Source organism: Maylandia zebra, linkage group LG11 (genome assembly GCF_041146795.1).
Source record: "Maylandia zebra isolate NMK-2024a linkage group LG11, Mzebra_GT3a, whole genome shotgun sequence".
In the NCBI taxonomy this organism is placed as follows: domain Eukaryota; kingdom Metazoa; phylum Chordata; class Actinopteri; order Cichliformes; family Cichlidae; genus Maylandia; species Maylandia zebra.
The window spans coordinates 29,328,793-29,350,235 of NC_135177.1; the positions used below are offsets into that span (position 1 = coordinate 29,328,793).

General features: G+C 37.7%; 1 protein-coding gene across 1 annotated transcript; it reads right to left on the bottom strand.

Annotated features, from left to right (window-relative positions):
• Positions 1–12,034: 12,034 nt before the first annotated feature.
• LOC143420902 (sialic acid-binding Ig-like lectin 5) lies at positions 12,035–15,056 on the bottom strand. Its single transcript, XM_076889545.1, has 5 exons — positions 14,786–15,056; positions 14,409–14,693; positions 13,556–13,661; positions 13,388–13,457; positions 12,035–12,866 (listed from the first exon to the last, which is right to left on the bottom strand). The coding sequence occupies exons 1-5, from the start codon at positions 15,054–15,056 to the stop codon at positions 12,555–12,557; spliced, it is 1,044 nt and encodes a 347-aa protein (XP_076745660.1). The 3' UTR covers positions 12,035–12,554.
• Positions 15,057–21,443: the final 6,387 nt, after the last annotated feature.

Here is a 21,443-nt window from a genome sequence, read left to right on the forward strand (position 1 = left end):
AGAGATGGACCGATCCGATATTACGTATTGGTATCGGTCCGATACTGACCTAAATTACTGGATCGGATATCGGAGAAAAATAAAAAATGTAATCCGATCCATTAAATATCACGAAAGCACCTCACAAAACTTGCAACACGCCGTAACTCACCTCAGAACGTATGCATCACGTGATAGAGCAGCTGTGGCATGCAGGACCTGTCGGTGGTCTGGATAGCATGTGGAGCTTCGCTAGCAACCTGGCATTTCATCTCCGACAAAGTTATCCCCGAGAGAAGTAAAGCAAGTGTGTAAGTCCATCTCTGAATGTTTGTAAAGCATTCCCACGTTAAGCTTAACAAGCAACTGCCTCTCGCTCTCCGGCTGCTACTTCAATCGTGAAACTGCTTAAATCAGCTGATCGGCTTTTCTGTCGCGAGTCTGTCTCTCGTTTGTTTTTGGTCCACTTTGCGCCAGAAAGAGCAAACCAGCGGCTGAACAACAGCAGCACGTTTAAGCTTGATAAGCTGTTGTTAGAATTTATTTAATATTAATTTCTACACCAGGATCTTTTTCTACGTAGCTGACGGCTGGTAACTGTGCAGGGGCGGATCTAGCAAAGTTTAGCCAGGGGGGCCGATAGGGCATTAACTGGGAAAAGGGGGCACAAAGACATACTTTTCTTTCTTATTCTCATTTAAAATGTCTAGCTTTTAATAAATAATTATCTGACACCCAAAGTTTTAATTTGATGTAAAATGAATAGAAGTCAATTACTGTACATAGTGACTATTAAGTCTAATATATATACCCTAGTAAGCTATAGTACTTTTTACTTTGGGAAGGTACCATCTGTGCAGTCTGCAATTTTGTTGAAGAAAGATGTTGAATCTATTTAATATTTCTTGAAAAATAATTGATTTCTGTGCATTTTTTTTCACACTGCATCAAATTAAGGTTGATTACGTCGATTAAGCATCATGAGGTGGCGCGTGAGGGGTGGTTCCCTATTTTTTATTTATTTAATTTTGTTGTTGCTGGGAGTTGGAACCCTATTCGTTAGGTTGCTTAATATTTACGCTAAGTACTCTTTAAAATACCAGAATAGGGAGGATGGTGTAGGTCTAAGTTTATTAGATTGATCAGTATTGCTGAACTATGAAATATTTTTTTTGTATACAGGTATAACAGAATAGCTTTAGTGTAGTTGTTGTTTTAAACTTGAGTATGAACTTGCAGACTTGCAAAATGCAGCAAGATATTTTAAAAAACAGTTTTGTTGATTAAAAAACACTATATCGGATTCATATCGGTATCGGCAGATATCCAAATTTATGATATCGGTATCGGTATCGGACATAAAAAAGTGGTATCGTGCCATCTCTAATCAAGATAGAAAAAAATATTAAATAGTAAAAGCAGTCACAGTTCACATACATTTTTTCTTCATTTGTTTCACAAGTTAAGCTAATTTTACAGGTGGTACTGTCACGGCTGGCGGGTTGAGCCGTGTGGTGTGGAGGAAAAGGAGGACCCAAAATGCGGCAGTGACTGATGTTTCGAGTGATGTTTATTTACAAGGTGGCAGTGGCAGAAACAGGCAACGAAGCGTGAGTAATTACAAACGGAAACCTAAACTGGGAGAAACTAAAGAGCAAACCTGTAAATCTTAACGAAACGGAGAGCAGAGCAGAGAGACGCAGACTAAGGAACAGGAACACCATAGGACGCAGATGAACGCAGACGAGCCGACAATGAACACAGACCGACACCCACTAAATATACACACATTAAGGTAATCGGGTAATCACACACAGGAGGGAAGAACAGCTGAATCCAATACACATGAGGACCGGAGGAGACAAGCTGAACACAATGACAACAGACACAGACTTTCAGAACAAAACAGGAAATCTAGAACCCAACCGGACACAAGGGGGAGGGCACAGAATAACTAGAACAGAGGAAAATGATCACAAAACGCTGGGTCAACGACCCAGGACCATGACAGGTACTGGGTTATGGTAACTGTTAACTGAGCTGTGTATTTGTGTTTATCAGCCACATAAATTTGGGTACGTTGCACAAAAAATGAGGAAATTTGTGTTTGGTTGATGTTTTCTTTGTTGCAACAATCCTTGGCAGTAAATCTTATAAACAGGCTTTCTGACTATATTTCCCCAAACATTTGTAGGCTAAGCAGCAGAGTTGAGTGTATAGATTGTGTCTATGAATAACTTTCCAAACCTTCTCTACCAAGGCCAAACAACTTATTCTGACTCAAAAATCAGCACAGAAACCTCTGACCAGCTGTGAAGTTAGTTCATGGGTGATGATATGTGCCGTGGCTCTGGATCCTTTTGATCCAACTTTTTTTGAGTTTCATGTGTTTTACTGATATTTTGAATAATGTTTTAGGTTTTAGGTTATTAATTACTTTAAAGTTAGTCCGTTTTGAGTTTCTTCTATTCCTTGTTTAGTTTCTTGTTTATTATATGTCCTTGTGTCTCTGTCTTCTGCTTCACTCTCAGTGTGTCCGTGTTGATGCGTGTTTGTGTGGGCATCCTTGTGTCTTGATAGAGTGTCTCTGCTTTCAACTAACACTTCCTCCACAACAATGGCAAAGAGGAACAGTAGAAAAACTGTGCTATAACTGACTGACCCCAGAGAGCCAATGAATTGATCTGATCCATAAAGAGGTAGAATAATTGTAGCCTTGTTAGCTACAACCTGCTGAACTTACAAAGATAAAAGAAAAGAACAAAAAAAACCACTCAATTTGCAGCTGTAGACAGGTGAACAATTTCATTAAACTCTATGTATAAATTGAAATAGAAAGTGTAATTTGTTACATATAAAACAATCTCATTTATTTACAATGCAATGTAAAAAATTAACAAATATTAAGCTTTAATTTAATAGCTAATTTAAATTAAAATTTGTAATACCAAAGTATCTGCTTTAATAAGGACAATGAAACTAAATTAAGTACATCACCAAAGTATTGACTACAGGCTGTCATTACAATCACAGAGCTATCTGAAACCTGACTTTTCAGTTTATATGGTGTGCAATAACATCATAATCTGATGATACATCTGCTTTTTGCAGTGACATGTAGGTTCTTTCCTCCTGATGTAGGTTCACCTTTTTTCTTGAATTCCTTTAATAAGAAGAAACAGAAGCCCATTATCATCTAAAAGTCTTGACTGCATTCAAAGAGTCAAAAAAACATAAAAATACATGTGGAGAAACATACCAGAGGAACCATATGTAGGTTATGCAGAAGACATTCAAAGTGAGAGATACACCAGCAACAATCCAGGGAAGAACTGCACTGTAAGAACCACAATGTTTCACACGAGCTGCTGTAAGACAGAAGAGAGCACATGCACACACATATTTTATGTATCTTATATATGTACACGCACACACACACACACACACGCACACACACACACACACACACACACACACACACACACACACACACACACATGTGGGGGCTAAAATGCTGTGGGGGCACAGACAGATGACAGATGTAACTTTAGCTTTTTTTTGTAATTTTAGCGCTTCCAGGAGCCACAGCTGAGAGGCTAAACAGCCACATGTGTCCAGTGAGTTGCTGGTTGCCAACCTCTGCTCTACATGTATACAGTTGTGAACATACTGCACATATTTCGTCACGTTGACTGATACATAGTCTGTAGAATGTTGTTGAGAAATGCTGATTCAGAAATGTTTATTGCAAATATTTCCTTTGTTTGGGCTATTTTTTGTTTTTTGATTTTGAAAGTACAAATGATTTTGCAACGCGTGATACAATCACCATTGTCCTGAATGTGAGACTTTTCTGCTGCTGCAGTTAAAGTGCAGATGCAGTCAAGATAAAAAAAAAAATCTGAAATGCACTTTTTTTGTTGTTTGATACAATATTTTCCTTTGCTGGAATAAAAATCAGGTTGTTTTTTTTTTATTGCAGCTGTATTATCTACTGTAGTTCTATTTACATAACATACAAGTAAACCATTAAGTTATATTTAAACCATTTGGTAAAAATCGATATTAAAAACGATCAATTCTATTGAAAAAAAAAAAGAGTCAACAAGAAATGCAAACAAACAAAAATCTATTTCCAAACTCTAATTCAAATTTCTGGAGCTCTTTTTTTTCTGGAGAAAAGGTAATTTTTACAGAACATGTTTACAAATATATATTAAAATTTATCTACGGAGAAAACCTGATAATAATTACTAAAGTTAATGCTGCACCTATAGCAATTTCTGACCAATGATGACTGTGATGATGACTTTTAATGACTTTCAGGAATTCCAGCCTGAAACTAGACAGTTGCTCTGCACTCGAGAGAAATAAAATAGAAAGGAAAAATAAAAAAGTTTCCGTGGTTTCTGAATTATAAGTAGTACATGCAAATACAGAGGTTGTGTTAAAAATACAGGACTAAAAAAATCTGAAAATGTTAAAGTGGAAAGTGTTTAGATGAAAAGCACAAACCATGTTTTTTAGACAGGTTTTTATGGACTAGCAGGTTTTCTCTTTCTTCTCCATTTGCATTGTTGCTAACACATTTAACAGCGCTCTTGCCATGGTTTTTTACAGTTACACTGATAGTACTGTTGTCTGTGTGATTTAATACGTTGGTAATGACAGAGTACTCAGTGTGGTGATTCAACAGAGGCCATTTGATGTTAGGTAAAGGAAAGCCTTCACTGATGCACACACAGGTCAAACCATCAGACTTAAGCACACATCCTCAGCCATTCTGTATCTTTGTATGCCCTGTAAACATGTAGTCAGAATCATAAAACAGGAGATGCTGCAAGCTATAATGTTAATATGAATTTCAGGTTAAAATGCCATCGACTTACGAGTCACAGTTACATCAACATATGAAGTTGGAGTTGTGTCCAGATGTTTTACTGTACAGATGTACTGCCCTGAATGTTCTGGTGTCACATTATGGAAGACAAGTGTAGCTGATCCAGTGTCTTTGTGCAGCTTTGTGTTAGAACCAAGATTGGACCACACAATCACAGATGGAGGGAAACTTTCAACACTGCAGGTCAAATTCAGAACATCTCCCTCCCTAAGAGTTGAATTCCCAATGATTATAATTTCTTTCATGTCTGTAAGATAAAAATATACATTTTACAATCATGTTGTTTCCTTTTCAGACTCTACTGATCATCCAATAGATTTAAAAAAATATATATATAAACAGTGTTGGGAAGGTTACTTTTAAAATGTATTCCATTACAGAATACAGAATACATGCCCCAAAATGTATTCTGTAACGTATTCCGTTACGTTACTCAATGACAGTAATGTATTCTGAATACTTTGGATTACCTAATATATTATCATGCTTTTTACAACAACGTGAATGTACTATTGCTGTGTGATTTATTACTATTACTGAAGGTCCGCGACTCCGAACTGTAGTAAAGGAACCTCTGACTAATACGGCGGGGTCCCTGTCGGCTCGTAGCCGAAAAATAGCTTTACTTTGTTGTGTGGGTCAACTTTTCTTGCGAGAGACAGAGAGACGCGTTGAAAGGCTGCTCCAACGGAACTTATTGTTTTCGGAGGAAAACACGAATACGGTGTACAGTCGAGTCTTAATAGCTTACTTACAACTGGGCTCGTCAGGCACTCTTCTTGGCTGAAGTGGTTATTATTATATTTACATGCTTCCAGCTCCCGTTTTTCCTCGATGACAACTCGTACCTTTCCACTCCCCTTTTTCTCCCTCCTCGCGCTCACAGACACATAACGTGTATGGCAGTCCATTCTCCCTGCAGCACGGACTACACTGCCCATGATGCTACATTCTTTAGAGCTATGCTTGTAGCATTCTGCCTGTTAGCTTAGCACAACAACAACAACAACGGAAAGGCGCTCTCTCACCCAGGAAACACACAGTCGCAGAGAGAGAGAGTGAGAGAGCGTTGCCCTGTAACCATGGCAACCGTAACGCTGCCGCCTGGAACAACAGAACGTAGCTGTCAAACAAACCCAAACAGTCCTGACCCGCGACAAAATGAAACAGGAAAGTACCGCAGTGTAATCCATTTATTTCAACAAAGTAACTGTATTCTGAATACCACCTTTTTAAACGGTAACTGTAACGGAATACAGTTACTCATATTTTGTATTTTAAATACGTAACGGCGGTACATGTATTCCGTTACTCCCCAACACTGTATATAAACAATAACAATAAGTTACGAAGTACTCACATTTCACATTTACTGTCAAAGTCTCCTCTGTAGTTTTTCCACATGTGAAGTTGATCTTGCAAGTGATACTGGTGTTGTGGTGTTCAGATGAAGCGTTAAAGGTCAAAGTTGAGATGTGTCTTTGTGTGAAAGCCGCCAGATTCTCAGTCTTGAAATTAGTGCTGTTTCCTGTAATGTAAGATTCAGTCCCTCCTGCTCCTCTCCATGTCCAGGTGATTTCAGGAACAGATCCAGAGCAGAGACCAGGAGCAGTGCAGGTCAGTGTGGCCTGCTGTCCCTCAGTCAGTGTGGGAATCATTACTCTGGGCTTCAGCTTAATACCTAATGGAAATAAATTGCATTTATAGAAACACATCAACTACCTGAAGTTCATCAAGTACGTCAATCTGTTTTTTCAAATAAGATATTTAATGAAAATGGTTAATGGCAATCACAAGTCTTAACAGAAACTGCTGCAGTTCCTACCAGCTACCATAGAGGTCAACAATTCCCCAAAATAATGAATACTTCATTAAGGCCTTAAAAATACTAAATATGTTATTGTACATGAACAAATATCTTCTTTTTCAACATGATTGTCCTTGAAATAGCTTTTTTCACCTTTAACAGAGACAGTTACTCTTGGAATGAATGTGAATCCATCTTGTTTTCCATTCAGTTCACCAGTAACTCTGAACTGATATGATCCAGAATCAGACTCTTTCAGCTCATTAATGATGATGCTGCAGTTCTTTTGAGTCACATCAGGCTCCAAACGTGAGACTCGTCCTTCAAACTCAGCCTGAGCTTTTTTGTCTGTGATTTTGTTGCTGTGAAATATTCTGTCAGGTCCACTGCACAATTTTTGAGATGCTTCACATTTGTACCAAACTGTATGTTTGGGTGTAAACTCATCAGCAGTAGTGAAAGAACACGGGATCACAACACAGAGTCCAGCCTCTGCTGTTAGTTCTCGCTCACTCAGAGTAACACAGTATTTTCTATCACAGTATTGTCGTCCCCAGGCTGAAGCACCTGTTAATGCAAAGGGAAAGATACATATAGTGATAAAGAATATTTAGTTTACAACAATAAACATGATGTCTAATTAAAGATACCACAGGAACTTTTATGTTTTCACATTCTTCTTGTTTGTGCTGTAGCCTACACAACTACTTTTTCACATTTAATAGGCTATTATATCCAGGCAATAATATATTCCTGGATGTTGATTAACAATATCTCAGGACACGTTTAACAAAACATTAAATTAAAATGGCACACAAGCCAACAGATGATAGCAAAGGCACAAATTTATGATAAATTCTTATTATCTGGACAAATTTCAGAAAAAGAGTGTTACATACAAATATATAAAAAAAAATCAAATACAAATATAGCAGAATTACTGTAAAGGAGAAGATACAAACCTGTGTCAGCAATGCTTCCTTTTACAGAGACAAACAGAGCCGACCAGATGAGAACAAACATGTTCGTTGCTCGAGACGTTCAGTCTCTCCCTCCACAGAATAACTTATCCAGCAGATGAAGCAAAAAAGAAATCAAAACAAAAAATAAAATAAAGAAAAAGCCAACAGTTCACATCACACAGCTCAATAAAACATGTATAATATATATAATATTATATAAATGTATATTAACTGCGAAATAAGAGGACAGCATCACCAGTATGTGAATGGGTGGATGACTGGATGTGTAAAGCGCTTTGGGGTCCTTAGGGACTAGTAAAGCGCTATACAAATACAGGCCATTTACCATTTACAGCATTAGGTCACTCATAATATTTGATTAATAAATAATGGTCTTATTCACCATCACTGCTACAGGTGTGAAAAAGTCTTTACAATTCTTCTTTTAAAAAGACTTTTTTTTAACTCATTAAAATTTATTTTTACCTGTTTTACTTTGTTCTTCAAACTTCTCTTCTCACTGATGACTGGTGACTCTCTAAACTGAAGTTTTTCATCCTCATCGCTCTTCTTTTTCTTCCTCCTTCTTGCAAAATGATTTCAGGAAGTTTCTCAGTAAACCACTCAACTTTACAGACTGACATTCAAGTTCCTCTGTATGCTATATATAATTATAACATTGTATATTAAATAATTTACCTTTTTAAAACATAATGCTATCTTGAGATTTCAAGATTGGAGTAATGGTGCTCCAACAAGTTCTATATATTCATATAGCATCAAATCATCATCATTCACCACATGGCCCTTATCTCTGTGAGCTAAAGTCCGCACAAGATTAGAGTGAAAACATAACTTGTATATGACATTGAGCTTATCATTACATTACTTCAACATCATACCACCAATACAACATCATTTTATTGCTATTTAAATGTTTTCTTATGTACTTGAGACAGATTGAGTGCATTAAAGAACTTAAGAATTTAAAATAAACTTCCCCTCTCTCATTCCCCCTATTTCTGCATATTTAGTCATATTTCATGTACAAATATGCAGAAGTGTTTGCTGCCTCTCTGCAAACACTTCTGCATATTTAAGCTTCTTATGTATCCATTTATATTTTCGCACCATCTCAGCTGGTCTTAGTATTGCTATGTAACTCATTTTAATATTGTTATAGCAATGCACTGCTCTGCACATGTATTTGTGAAAATTATTTTTAACCATTTAAAATAAGATCAGTGCAGCAGTTTGTTGTATGTGTGAGTCTACATAGCTGGACCCAGAGGATTGTGATCACCAACATTATATATGTCATAAAAAAAGTTTTTTCAGTCTTTTTCACATTAAGATTGGCTTACTGACTTTCTTCTGAATTTGATGCCTGCCTTCACAAAATTCTATGATTTGAGCTGAGACAGACTGTTTTGACCTTAAACACTGAGTCATATGTATTAGAAATGAATGATACTTCCCAGATATCAAATTTCAACAACTTAATTGATTTGTTGTTAAGGAAAATATTCTAAAACACTTCTTCAGTAAAGACTCAGAGAAAAGAAACACACAGAAGTTCTTGCTAGCAAGGGCAGTCTCAGAGACTCGCGCTGAGAAACTGCCCCAGTCTTTATTTTATACTTCATTGGGGGTGTGTGTGTGTGTGTGTGTGTGTGTGTGTGTGTGTGTGTGTGTGTGTGTGTGTGTGTGTGTGTGTGGTACTGCTGATCAAAGGGTCATATACATAAAAGCACAAAGGCAAACATCCTTGGTCAGGAAGAGGGTAGACCCCCCCCCTCACCCTAGATGGTTCACCCTAGATAACACGGTGAGGAAGTCAAGCAGTTAAAGCACTTAGACTAGAACAGACGTACAGTAGCTACGTTAATCCTACCATAAAACAATAAGACACGGTACGACCTCTCTCGTGCTCCCAGGATGTGGGTGTGCATTCTAGTGTGGAATACACACCAAGCCTTTGCAGCCTGTTAAAGATCACACAACCTATCACTACACAATTGATTAAACACCTCTAAGCATCTATGGTTAAATATTTCCTAATACAAATGACTACATGCAGTATTCTACCATATGCAAACTTATATCACTAAAAGATTATACTGACTACTAAATACGATTTTCCATTGACATTTGTTAAAAGCAGGTAGTTATTATTTTTCAAAATGTTCATAAATACCACACATTCATTCATCCATCAATCCATTCTCATACCCCTTACTTGGGCGGGAGCAATAAAACATTTAGTCTTGAGCGTTATTGTTCTTGTTATGGCCCTAGCAGGGCATCCAGATTGCCCTTGTGTGGGTGTGTCCTGCCATCTCTCCTGCCTTAGGTCCCATCTTTTTTGTACAGCTGACTCCCATCAGCAGTTAGAAGTACTTTTAAGGCCAGAGAAAGGTGAGCTCTAGTGCCAGAGAGCCTTGGTGGTTTGTAGCTAGTGAGCTGTGTGTATGGTGATTGATTGCTCCTGCTCTGTGGAGAGGAGTGTGTCTTTCATGACTAATCCTTTTGTACTTACTTTTCAGTTTACTGACCAACACCTGAGTTTTGTTGTTTTCTTCCTTAAAAGGTGATAGCAGCTTATCTGTCTCTGTGTTTAGTTATTAAGTTAGTTTAAACTAAGTATGTAATAGAAAAAAGCATCATCATCATCAATACTGGTTACTGTTAATATCTAGTAACAGTTATTAAGAGACTGAAGGCTTTCTGGATCAGACCCGCAGTGCTGTACAAAAACTAACAGCTGGCATATGTCTGAAGTGTGGATCAGTTCAAACACCAATTGATCTGTGTATCTGTGTCCATCAGGTACTTAAGTATCTATTTAGTAGAGCATTTCTTGTTTGTTTGTTTTTGTTTTTTTGTTTGTTTGTTTTTTTGGAAGTGATTTCTTGTTTGTAACAATCCTGAAGAACTTGATGGTTCAAATTGATGTTTTACTCATCAGTACTATAAACTTGCATGCTGAAACTGCAAATATGGTGTTAAGAAGTGGGTCTCAGAACAAAACGGCCACAGTACAAGAAAGGAAGAAGTTCTAACAGTGACCAATAGAGAACCAATAGAAATTCATCACGTTTATTCCATCACAAGGTTTATTTTTCTTTCGAAGCAGACAAATGCCTAAAGGTGTAGTTCTTGCATCTTCCAGAGAAAGACTTTCCCCCCACGTTAATAGGTCTTGCATTAGTAGGGATTGTGTTTCTACATCAGATCCTTGGAATTTAACTCTCAAGCTCTTCCTCTCTAGGTCTTGAAGAATGTTATCTGGTTGGCCAACTCCTAATTACAGAGTAAGCTTTCCTCCTTAAACTTCCATAATATACAGGTCCAGCAAACTAACAGGTTCCTATCCTGTTGTATCAAAACAAATCCACAATAATCCTAATTAAACTGAATCCTTCTTTTGGTCAAATTGAATTATTATAAAAGCAAAACCATTCGGGCCATGTTATATCCATTTTCCTTTAAAATATCCCTATCTGTCACTGGAGTCGGCTGTTGCGACCAGCTGCAACCGTGTCATGCAGCCGCTCACTTTCCTGCTTTCTCTTCCAAATTCATCCTTTCTCTCCCTTTAACAGAGAAGGGCCAAAATCTACACCAGTCAACTACTCTCAACTCCAAATAGTTGGCAGCTGAACTAGACTGAATTCTCCTTCCCACATGTGTGTAGCTGATATCTTACACAAACATAAACGAAAACAAGAGCATGCAATAACTGAACAGGAACCCATTTTTATGGGATACTCTATATACATATATGCATACATATACATAGCAGTAATCTGAATATTAAATTATATCATTTGTGAAAAACTGAATATTGACAAGGTGAAACAGCTGTGGAGCTCAAGCAGTCTAAGATTTAAGCTGAGCCAGACTGTTTTGACTGAGTCATATTTATTAGAAATGAATGATACTTCCTAAATATAAAATTTTATCAACTTAATGGATTTATTAAAAGCAGCTAGTCATTATTTTTCAAAATGTTCATAAAAAAGCTTAAAATACACATATTCATTCATCCATCCATTCTCTTACACTAATCCTTATCAGGGTCCCAGGCGCCCTGTGGGGGGTGGCAATAAAACATATTTAGTGTTGAACTCTATTGTTCTCAAGAGGTTTTAAGCCAAGTAAATAATAGAAAAAAATGTCATTTTTATTGATCAATATTCTGGGATTGTTTGGGGACTTTTGTCACTAGCATTAGAACTACTGAAGCTAGTTATATCAAAAGTTTAAATGGATTATTGGTATAGAACAAATGATTCGGTCAACCTGATGATGGTGCCAGATAAAAACTGAAAAAGAAAATAAATGATCTTATGCAAAAGAGGAAAGAAATGCATTTACTCTGGAGGAATACAAAACACAATACATCGTGTAAAAGAGCATTTTGTGAAAGCACAAAAAGAAAATTCCAAAGGTCATTTGGCACACTTTGGCTACACACTTTCAAATATATTTAACCAGACAATGGCAGTGTTGGCCATCTGCCAAATGGAAACTTAAACCGTTAAAAATCTGCAAAATACATCAAGAATAGAGTCAAGAAAAAGATAAGCCACTATATTTACTGCTACTACTAAATGTCACTGGCCAAGATTTTATAGTAAAGCAGTATAGGTATCTAAAATTTGCTAAACCATAACATTTTTCTAATATTTGTAATCCTTAAACTACTGCAGAGCACGATATTCAAAGCTAACATTCTGTAAGATTTGATTTGTTAATATTTGTGAAGTTTACAGTATAGAGAAAATTGTCCTACACTTAGTTATTCCAACACAAAATGGAAATCCATCCATCCATCCATCCATCCATCCATTACATCTGAAGAGATCAATATTTATCCTTAGCAACTATACAAAAGAATTCCTCAAATATCATCTGTTATGTCATTCACAGTGGAGTACACTGCCTCATCATCCTCGTCCTTCTTTTCTGTTTCACAATGTTTCATCTCCCCCTCCAACATTTTACCATCGTCTCCACCATCATCTTCTTGTTCTTTTTTTATTACCTTCTTAATTTCAGCGTACTCCGTCTTTGTGCTTTCTCGCATCCTTGCAGCCTTTCTGCCGCTGTGTGTTTTTAACAGGGAAAGATCAATGGTGGCATATTTCACTTCGTTTGTCCCACTGTTTGAGTTCAGGGTCTGGTTGTTTTGTAATGCTTGAGCATCATATATCTGTTCGGCACAAAGTAAATAGTTTCAGTCATTTATCAGCTACAGGCAGCCAAACATTGTGAATACTATCGATTTATCTTGTATATAGTCTTTCATGCTTCAAAGGGTTTGAGTTCTCATTGGGTGGCCTGAAAATTAGCTTTACACAAGAAAGAAACTTTGCATTACTTTAATTCTGGTTTCCATTTGTGTATTTGTTTATTTATTTTATTATATGTTTGTTGTATCATGAATATTAAAGATCAAAGTTTTACTGTGACAGAAAGTTGAGATGTCTCATATTTTAAGTCAAACCATCCTATTTGCATGGTTTCTCTCTCCATCTGTCCCTTACTGCATTGCGCTGGAGTACACCTGAGAATCGCCAGGCTGTGTTAAACACCGCCTAGCAGAATAAAGGTGGCGACACTGGATTACCAGCAGCAATGAGACTTCCACCATATGTATGTGAGATATTTGTGCTGAAACTCATTTAAACTATTTGAATAGTTATATCAAAAAAGACGAATTAACATAAATACCAGTGGATCATCTGGACGTGTCAGCATCACAAAAGTGTCATTCAAATGTCCAGAACTCGTCATTTCTTTCCTGTAGAAAAGGGCATATTTACAGAAACAATGTTGAAATGAATGTTAAATTGAATCTACAGAGAAACCTTAGTAATAACTACAAAAATAATTCTGTACCTGTAACACTTTTTGGCCAAAAAGCAAACACCTGATGAAAGAACTGCACCAATCAAAAATGCAATGATAATTTCCAGAAATCGCCACCTAAGACCCGATGACGGCTCTGCACTCGAAGGAAACAACATGAAAAACCTGTTAACTCACATATTGAATTATATACAGTACACCTAATGGCTAGTCTAATGATTGTCTTAATTACATAGGTCATAGATTTGTTACGACTGTGATTGGAATCATATGTAAATTTGAGTGTGCAGGTGCTCCTCCGTGGTTGGTGCATCCAGGGTGGATGGCTCGCACCGATTGGCTGAGGACTGGGAGGCAGCGGATAAGAAGAGACCGCCAGGGACTGCCATGTTATTCATTCTCGGCCCAACCCAACCGGCAGACCTTTCACTGTGTCACTATGTTACCATGTTGGTTAATGTAAGAGCATGTAGGGGTGGACCGCCTTTTTGTTTGATCAGTTTTCTCCTGTTTTTGTTAGGCAGGGAGGAAAGTGATTGTCGTTTGGTTTAATTCTTTTGAGTAGGTAAATTGTGTTTATTCCTGAGATAGGTTACCTTTTGTTTGTTGTTTTGGCCTTGGGTTCACCCTGAAGTTATGATATGCTCCCTTCCTTTGTTTAACTGCACTTATTGTAAATAAATCACTGTCAGAAAATATTAAGTGTGTGACGTGCTACTTGGGGTTGGACGGGGATGGATCACCCTTTATGTTGTGGTCTTTATGTAGACGGGCCATAACAGATTACATGGGTCCAGAAATGGTAGTAAAAATGTCAAGTGGTTAAAAGTGTTACAGAAAGGGTTTTAATTTAAAACAACAACAACAACCAAACAAAACTTACCATCTTTTTTGGACAAGTTGTTATTGATCAGCAGGTTCTCTCTTACTTCTCCATTTCCATTGTTGCTGACACATTCAACAGTGCTGTTGCCATGGTTTTTTACAGTGAGACTGACAGTGCTGTTGACTGTGTGGTTTGATACACTAGTAATGACAGAGTACTCTGTGTGGTGATTCAAAAGAGGCCATTTGATGTTAGGTAAAGGAAAGCCTTCACTGATGCACACACAGGTCAAACCCTCAGACTGAAGCACACATCCTGAGCCATTCTGTATCTTTGTATGCCCTGTAAACATGTAGTCAGAATCATAAAACAGGACATGCTGCAAGCTATAATGTTAATGAACTTCAGGTTAAAAATACATGCCATCTACTTACAAGTCACAGTTACATCAACATATGAATTCAGAGTTGTGTCCAGATGTTTTACTGTACAGATGTACTGCCCTGAATGTTCTGATGTTACATTATGGACGACAAGTGTAGCTGATCCAGTGTCATTGTGCAGCTTTGTGTTAGAACTAAGTTTAGACCACACAATCACAGATGGAGGAAAACTTTCAGCACTGCAGGTCAGATTCAGAACATCTCCCTCCTTAACAGTTGTATTCCCAATGTTCTGAGCAGCCCTGTTATCTGTAAAATACATTTCAGTGATTTCAGTGGTATATTTATGGAGAGGGCAAGTTACACTGACATGTAATCATTCAACCAGAAAAATGAAGGATAAGAATGATAACAACGCGAGTTTAATTAATGCAAAGTGTAAAATGCCACAAATGTAAATAAAATGCAAATTACAATTTGGTCACTGTACAACATCATAATAGGTTTCAAAAGGCTCTTAATACATTTCCTCTTACTTCCCCTGTATAGTGCAGTCTACAGTGTTCCTCTTTCTAAACAAAGTTTTACTCTACATCATCGTCTTCAACTTATCAAAATTATTTTAAATGACATTTTTGAAAAGTACAAGTCGTCAGTGGTATCACTGTCTAAACATTTCAAAGCCAATATACACAGATGTTGAGATGATATCACATATTTAATGAGGTGTGGCTGTAAGAGTTATTCAAAAGAATTACACTAATTTAAATGCACCATTTCAGAAACCAGATGAAACGAATATGACCACTGCTAAAAATCTTCTGCTTAAAAGCACAAAGTTTTGTACTTACATATCACTGTGATATTGACATCCTTTTTCAGGGTATTGTTCATATATGTAACTGCACAGATGTACTGTCCAGAATGTTCTGGTTTCACATTCTCAATGACAAGCCTGGCTGATCCAGAATAACTGTGCAAGTTTGTGTCAGAACCAAGTTTAGACCACACAATCAGAGATGGAGGGAAACTTTCAACACTGCAGGTCAGATTCAGAACATCTCCCTCTCTAATAGTTGTAACACCACTGATTGTAATTTCTTTCATATCTGTGAGATAAAAATACACATTTTACAATCATGTTATTTCCTTTTCAGAATCTGCTGATGATTCAATAGATTTAAAAAAATGCAAACAATAAATAGGAGGTTGCAAAGTACTCACAGTTTACATGTACAGTCAAAGTCTCCTCTGTAGATTTTCTACCTGTGAAGTTGATCTTGCAAGTGACATTGGTGTTGTGGTGTTCAGCTGAAGGATTAAAGGTCAAAGTTGAGATGTGTCTTTGTGTGAAATCCACCAGATTCTCAGTCTTGAAATTAGTGCTGTTTCCTGTAATGTAAGATTCAGTCCCTCCTGCTCCTCTCCATGTCCAGGTGATTTGAGGAACAGATCCAGAGCAGAGACCAGGAGCAGTGCAGGTCAGTGTGGCCTGCTGTCCCTCAGTCAGTGTGGGACTCATTACTGTGGGCTTCTGATTAAGACCTAATAGAAATAAATTGCATTAATGAACCCAAATTAACTACCGGAAGTTCATCTAGCACATTAATCTGGGTTCAAATAATAAGCTATTTAGTGAAAATGGTCGTTTTCCCAGGAACTGCTGCAGTTCCTACCAGCTACCATAGAGGTCAACAATTCCCCAGAAGAGTTAATACTTCATTAAGACCATAAAAATCCTAAATATGTTATTGTACATGACTTTTTTCTACATGATTGGCCTTGGAATAGATTTTCATACCTTTAACAGAGACAGTTACTCTTGGAATGAATGTGAATCCATCTTGTTGTCCATTCATTTCACCAGTAACTCTGAGCTGATATGATCCAGAATCAGACTCTTCCAGATCATTAATGATGATGCTGCAGTTGTTCTGACTCACATCAGGCTCCAAACGTGAGACTTGTCCTTCAAACCCAGACTGAGCTTTTTTGTCTGTGTTTTTGTTGCTGTGAAATATTATGACAGCTTCACTGCACCTGTGTTGAGATGCTTCACATTTGTACCAAACTATATGTTTGGGTGTAAAGCCAACACCAGTAGTAAAAGAACACGGGACCACAACACAGAGTCCAGCCTCTGCCGTTAGTTCTCGCTCAGTGAGATTAATACAGTATCCTTTGGCACAGTGTTCTTGCACCAAGGCAGAGGCACCTGTTAATGCAAAGGGAAAGATAAATATAGTGATAAAGAATATTTACTTTACAACAATAAACATGATGTCTAATTAAAGATATTGAAGTAACTTTTATCTTTTACACGGACTGCTTGTTTGTGCTGTACTCCACAACTACTATAATGTTCTCATTTCACAGCTTATTATATCCAGGCTATGGAATCTCCCTGGATGTGCATCAACAATATCTCAGGACATGTTTAACAAAACATTAAATTAAAATGGCACACGAGCCAATAGATCATAGTAAAGGCACAAATTTATGATGAACTGTTGATAATAAAAAATTCTTATCATCTGGATACATTTCAGAAAAAGAGTGTTACATGCAAATATCAAATACAAATATAGCAGAATTACAGTAAAGGAGAAGATACAAACCTGTGTCAGCAATGCTTCCTTTTACAGAGACAAACAGAGCCGACCAGATGAGAACAAACATGTTCGTTGCTCGAGACGTTCAGTCTCTCCCTCCACAGAATAACTTATCCAGCAGATGAAGCAAAAAAGAAATCAAAACAAAAAATGCAATAAAGAAAAAGCCAACAGTTCACATCACACATCAAAAGAAAGATGTATAATATATATAATATTATATAAATGTATATTAACTGCCAAATAAGAGGACAGCCTTATAATATTTGATTAATAAATAATGGTCTTACTCACCATCACTGCTACAGATGTGAAAAAGTCTTTACATTTCTTCTTTTAAAAAGATTTTTTGAGCCACATTCAATTTTATTTTTACCTGTTTTACTTTGTTCTTCAAAACTTCTCTTCTCACTGATGACTGGTGACTCTCTAAACTGAAGTTTTTCATCCTCATCGCTCTTTTCTTTTTCTTCCTCCTTCTTGCAAAATGATTTCAGGAAGTTTCTCAGTAAACCACTCAACTTTACAGACTGACGTTCAAGTTCCTCTGTATGCTATATATAATTATAACATTGTTTATTAAAACATAATGTTATCTTATTTTAACATTCCAATAATGATGCTCCAACAAGTTTTATATTTTCATATCAGAATCAGAATCGGGATCAGAAGACTTTATTTATCTCCAAGGGGCAATTAACAAACAGCCGAGCAGCATACGTGGAAGATAAGGACAATAAGAACAAGCAATAGAAGTGAAATAATAAATACACAGAATATACAGAATATACAGTTTTAAAATTACACAGTTTTAAAATTAAAGTGACTGAAGGTGAATAAATAACCGCAAGTGACTAAAAGTGAATAAAGTGTCAGTAGTGTAAGAAGAATGTAGTTTATGTTTCTGGTGTGGGAAATGTTTTTATCGGCTGGAGTTAAAAAGCAGAGTGGCTTTGAGGACAAAGGTGGCTCTCCCTCTCTCAGTCCTGCAGGAAATGCAGCTGCATTTCCTGCAGAGGGGAGCCATTGAGATCCTGGGTGAAGAATGTGAGAGGGGTCGTTGATGATTTTGGCTGCCTGTCTAAGGGCCTGTTGGCTGAAAACCTGTGCCAGAGTTCTGACAGGCAGTCCAATGATTTTAGAGCACACTGATGGAGTGTGCTGCAGTCTGTTCCTGTTCTGAAGGCTGAGGGAGTGGAACCAGCAGGTGATGGAGAAGGTCATGATGCTTTCCAGGAAGGCATAGTAAAAAGTCATCATGATGGGTGTGCTGACTCCAAAGGAGTTGAGTTTCCTAAGGAGGTATAGCCTGTTGGCAGAGAATTTCAGGAGGTTGTTGAAGATGGTTCCCAGGTATTTGTACTCCTCAATACCTCCACTGGCTTCCCGTGGATGGTGGCGGTGACTGAAGCAGCCAGATCCCTCGGCCTACTGGAGAAGGTCACCACCATCTCTTTGGTTTTGCCTATGTTCAATTCAAGTCTGGAGCTGTCACAACACTTTACAAACTCCTGAAGAGTGGGCCTGTGGTGTTGTGAGGGGCCTGACAGCAGTGACAGGAGAAATGTTTTGTCAGCATATTCAACCAGGTGACAGTTGGGCTGTGTGGATCTGCAGTCATCGGTGTAGAGGATGAAGAGCAGGGGGGAGAGCACACAGCCCTGGGGGGAGCCAGTGGAGGTGGAAAAGAGACCGGAAAGAGACTTGTTGACCCCAACTTTCTGAGTCCTGTTGGTGAAAAAGTCCAGTATCCACAGGAATAGCTGATCATCCAGGTGAAATCGGGTGGAAAGTTTAGTGGCCAGGATATGAGGCTGCAGAGTGTTGAACGCTGATGAGAAATCAGCAAACAGAAGTCTGGCGGAGGAGTCAGGGAGCTCCAGATGTTTGTGGATGGAGTCCAAGATGAAGATTTTGGCAGCATTTACATTACTTCAACATCATACCACCGATACAACATCATTTTATTGCTATATAAGTGCTTTCTTATGTACTCAGTTAAAAAAAAGTTCCTTGAGACAGATTGAGTGCATTAAAGAACTTAAGAATTTAAAATAAACGTCCCCTCTCTCATTCTCAGTGTTTGCTGCCTCTCTGCAAACACTTCTGCATATTTAGGCTTCTTATGTATTTATTTATATTCTGCACCATCTCTGCTGCTCTTAGTATTGCCACGTAGCTCATTTTAATATTGTTTTAGCAATGCACTGCTCTGCACTTGTATTTGTGAAAATTATTTTTAACCATTTAAAATAAGATCAGTGCAGCAGTTTGTTGTATGTGTGAGTCTACATAGCTGTACCCAGAGGATTGTGATCACCAACATTATATATGTCATAAAAAATTTAGTCTTTTTCTTCAAGCACACCATTGTTTTTCTTGTGACATTACCAATGAGTTTGATGTGTCACATGGCCCTCTTCCTATTGAAAAAACAAAAGTTGTATCCAAGATGACCGACTTCTAGGAGTCAACAATCCCCTTATAGAATGAATACTCCATTAAGACCATAAAAATACTAAATATGTTATTGTACATGACTGAATATCTTTTTTTCGACATGATTGTCCTTGGAATAGCTTTTCATACCTAGGTTCATTAGTAGTTCGAAGTTAGTCGGTTTTGAGTTTCTTCTATTCCCTGTTTAGATTCTTGTTTATTAGGTTCCCTAGTGTCTCTGTCCTCTGCTTCTCTCTCAGTGTTTCCGTGTTGATGCATGTTTGTGTGGGCATCCTTGTGTCTTGTTATAGAGTGTCTCTGCTTTCAACTAACACTTCCTCTTTCTTAAGTACCTCTAATGTACTTCCTCTGTCTTTGTGGTCAGCTTCAAGTAGTTTTATCACATTGCTCAACTGCTGTTCAGAAGCATATACTTCAAAAATGTAAATGTAAACATTTTATACCAAGCCTTTTCAGGAAAACTTATTAATACATCTTTGTATGCAAAAGTTTCCCAGATCACCTGCACAGCCTGTTCTGAGCTCATATATATGGAGGAGGCTGCACCAAATATACTGATCAATCTGCTTTAGTGTGCCCTGAGATAAAAGGGAGCTGATAAAGCTGATAAAATACCATTGATTAATTTACTTAGGCATGGTTCACAAACACGCTGTACCCAGACTCAACAGAAGAGACTCCACAGTGGTCAACATAGCGTAGAAGATCGACTGCCCCCTCCCCTGTTTCGCATCTATACATCCCACTGCCTCAGAGCTGAGGAGATCACAAGAGACTCCACCCATCCTGCAGCCCACCTGTTGTACTTGCTGCCCTCAGGTAGACACGACAGGTGCATCCAAATCAGGACTAGCAGACTAGCAAACTGTTTCGCGACCACACTACAGAACACACACACACTCACCCTACCCCAACACGTCAGCACCTCTCACACACATACAATGCATAGACACAACACACACACACACACACACACACACACACACACACACTCACACACACACACTCACACACACAGAGAGAGAGAGAGAGAGAGAGGGGGAGATCATTAATACAAAGGATTGGAGCCGTTTTTGGATTTTCACTTGTTGGCTTTAATATGAACAGTCACATAAAATTCATTCCAGTTTTTTTTTTTTGCCTTTGCTTCAATTAAGATGTTTCTTTAAATCTATAACAGCTTCCTTTTCAAAAAAGTTTACTGACATAGTAAGGAAGTAGCTAGGGACCTCAGTAAGTATGAGCAACAATAGCTTAGGGACAGTTTCTACAATAAAGAGGATTTCATCATCTGCTGTTCGTCAAAAAGTGCCATATTAAAAACAATTCAGCAGACCCTCAGAGTGCGGATACAAACTGTTTTCAGCTGTAGAGGTAGAGGTACGCTTCATGTACTTATCAACATACAGTTTAGCGGAGTGGATTAGAGTGCATTGGTGCTTGGGCCTCTTTTATTTAGCACGGTTATACCATTGTGAATTTAGCTATACAAATATGCTCAAGAGTCTATCATATGTTTGACATGCAACTAAAAATTCGAAAATATATATTTTCTAAATCAGTAACTTTGCAAATTTAGAGGAAATGTTTTCGGACAACATATGTGTCACATTTTAAACAGGGTTTGAATAATCAGC

Coding starts and splice junctions, on each gene's coding strand:
- LOC143420902 (XM_076889545.1), bottom strand. CDS start 15,056: ATGTATTTTACAGATAACAGGGCTGCTCAGAACATTGGGAATACAACT. Junction 13,458..13,555: donor TTGGCCAAAAAGTGTTACAG/GTACAGAATTAT, acceptor CCTTTTCTACAG/GAAAGAAATGACGAGTTCTG. Junction 12,867..13,387: donor CACGTCCAGATGATCCACTG/GTATTTATGTTA, acceptor TGTGCCGAACAG/ATATATGATGCTCAAGCATT.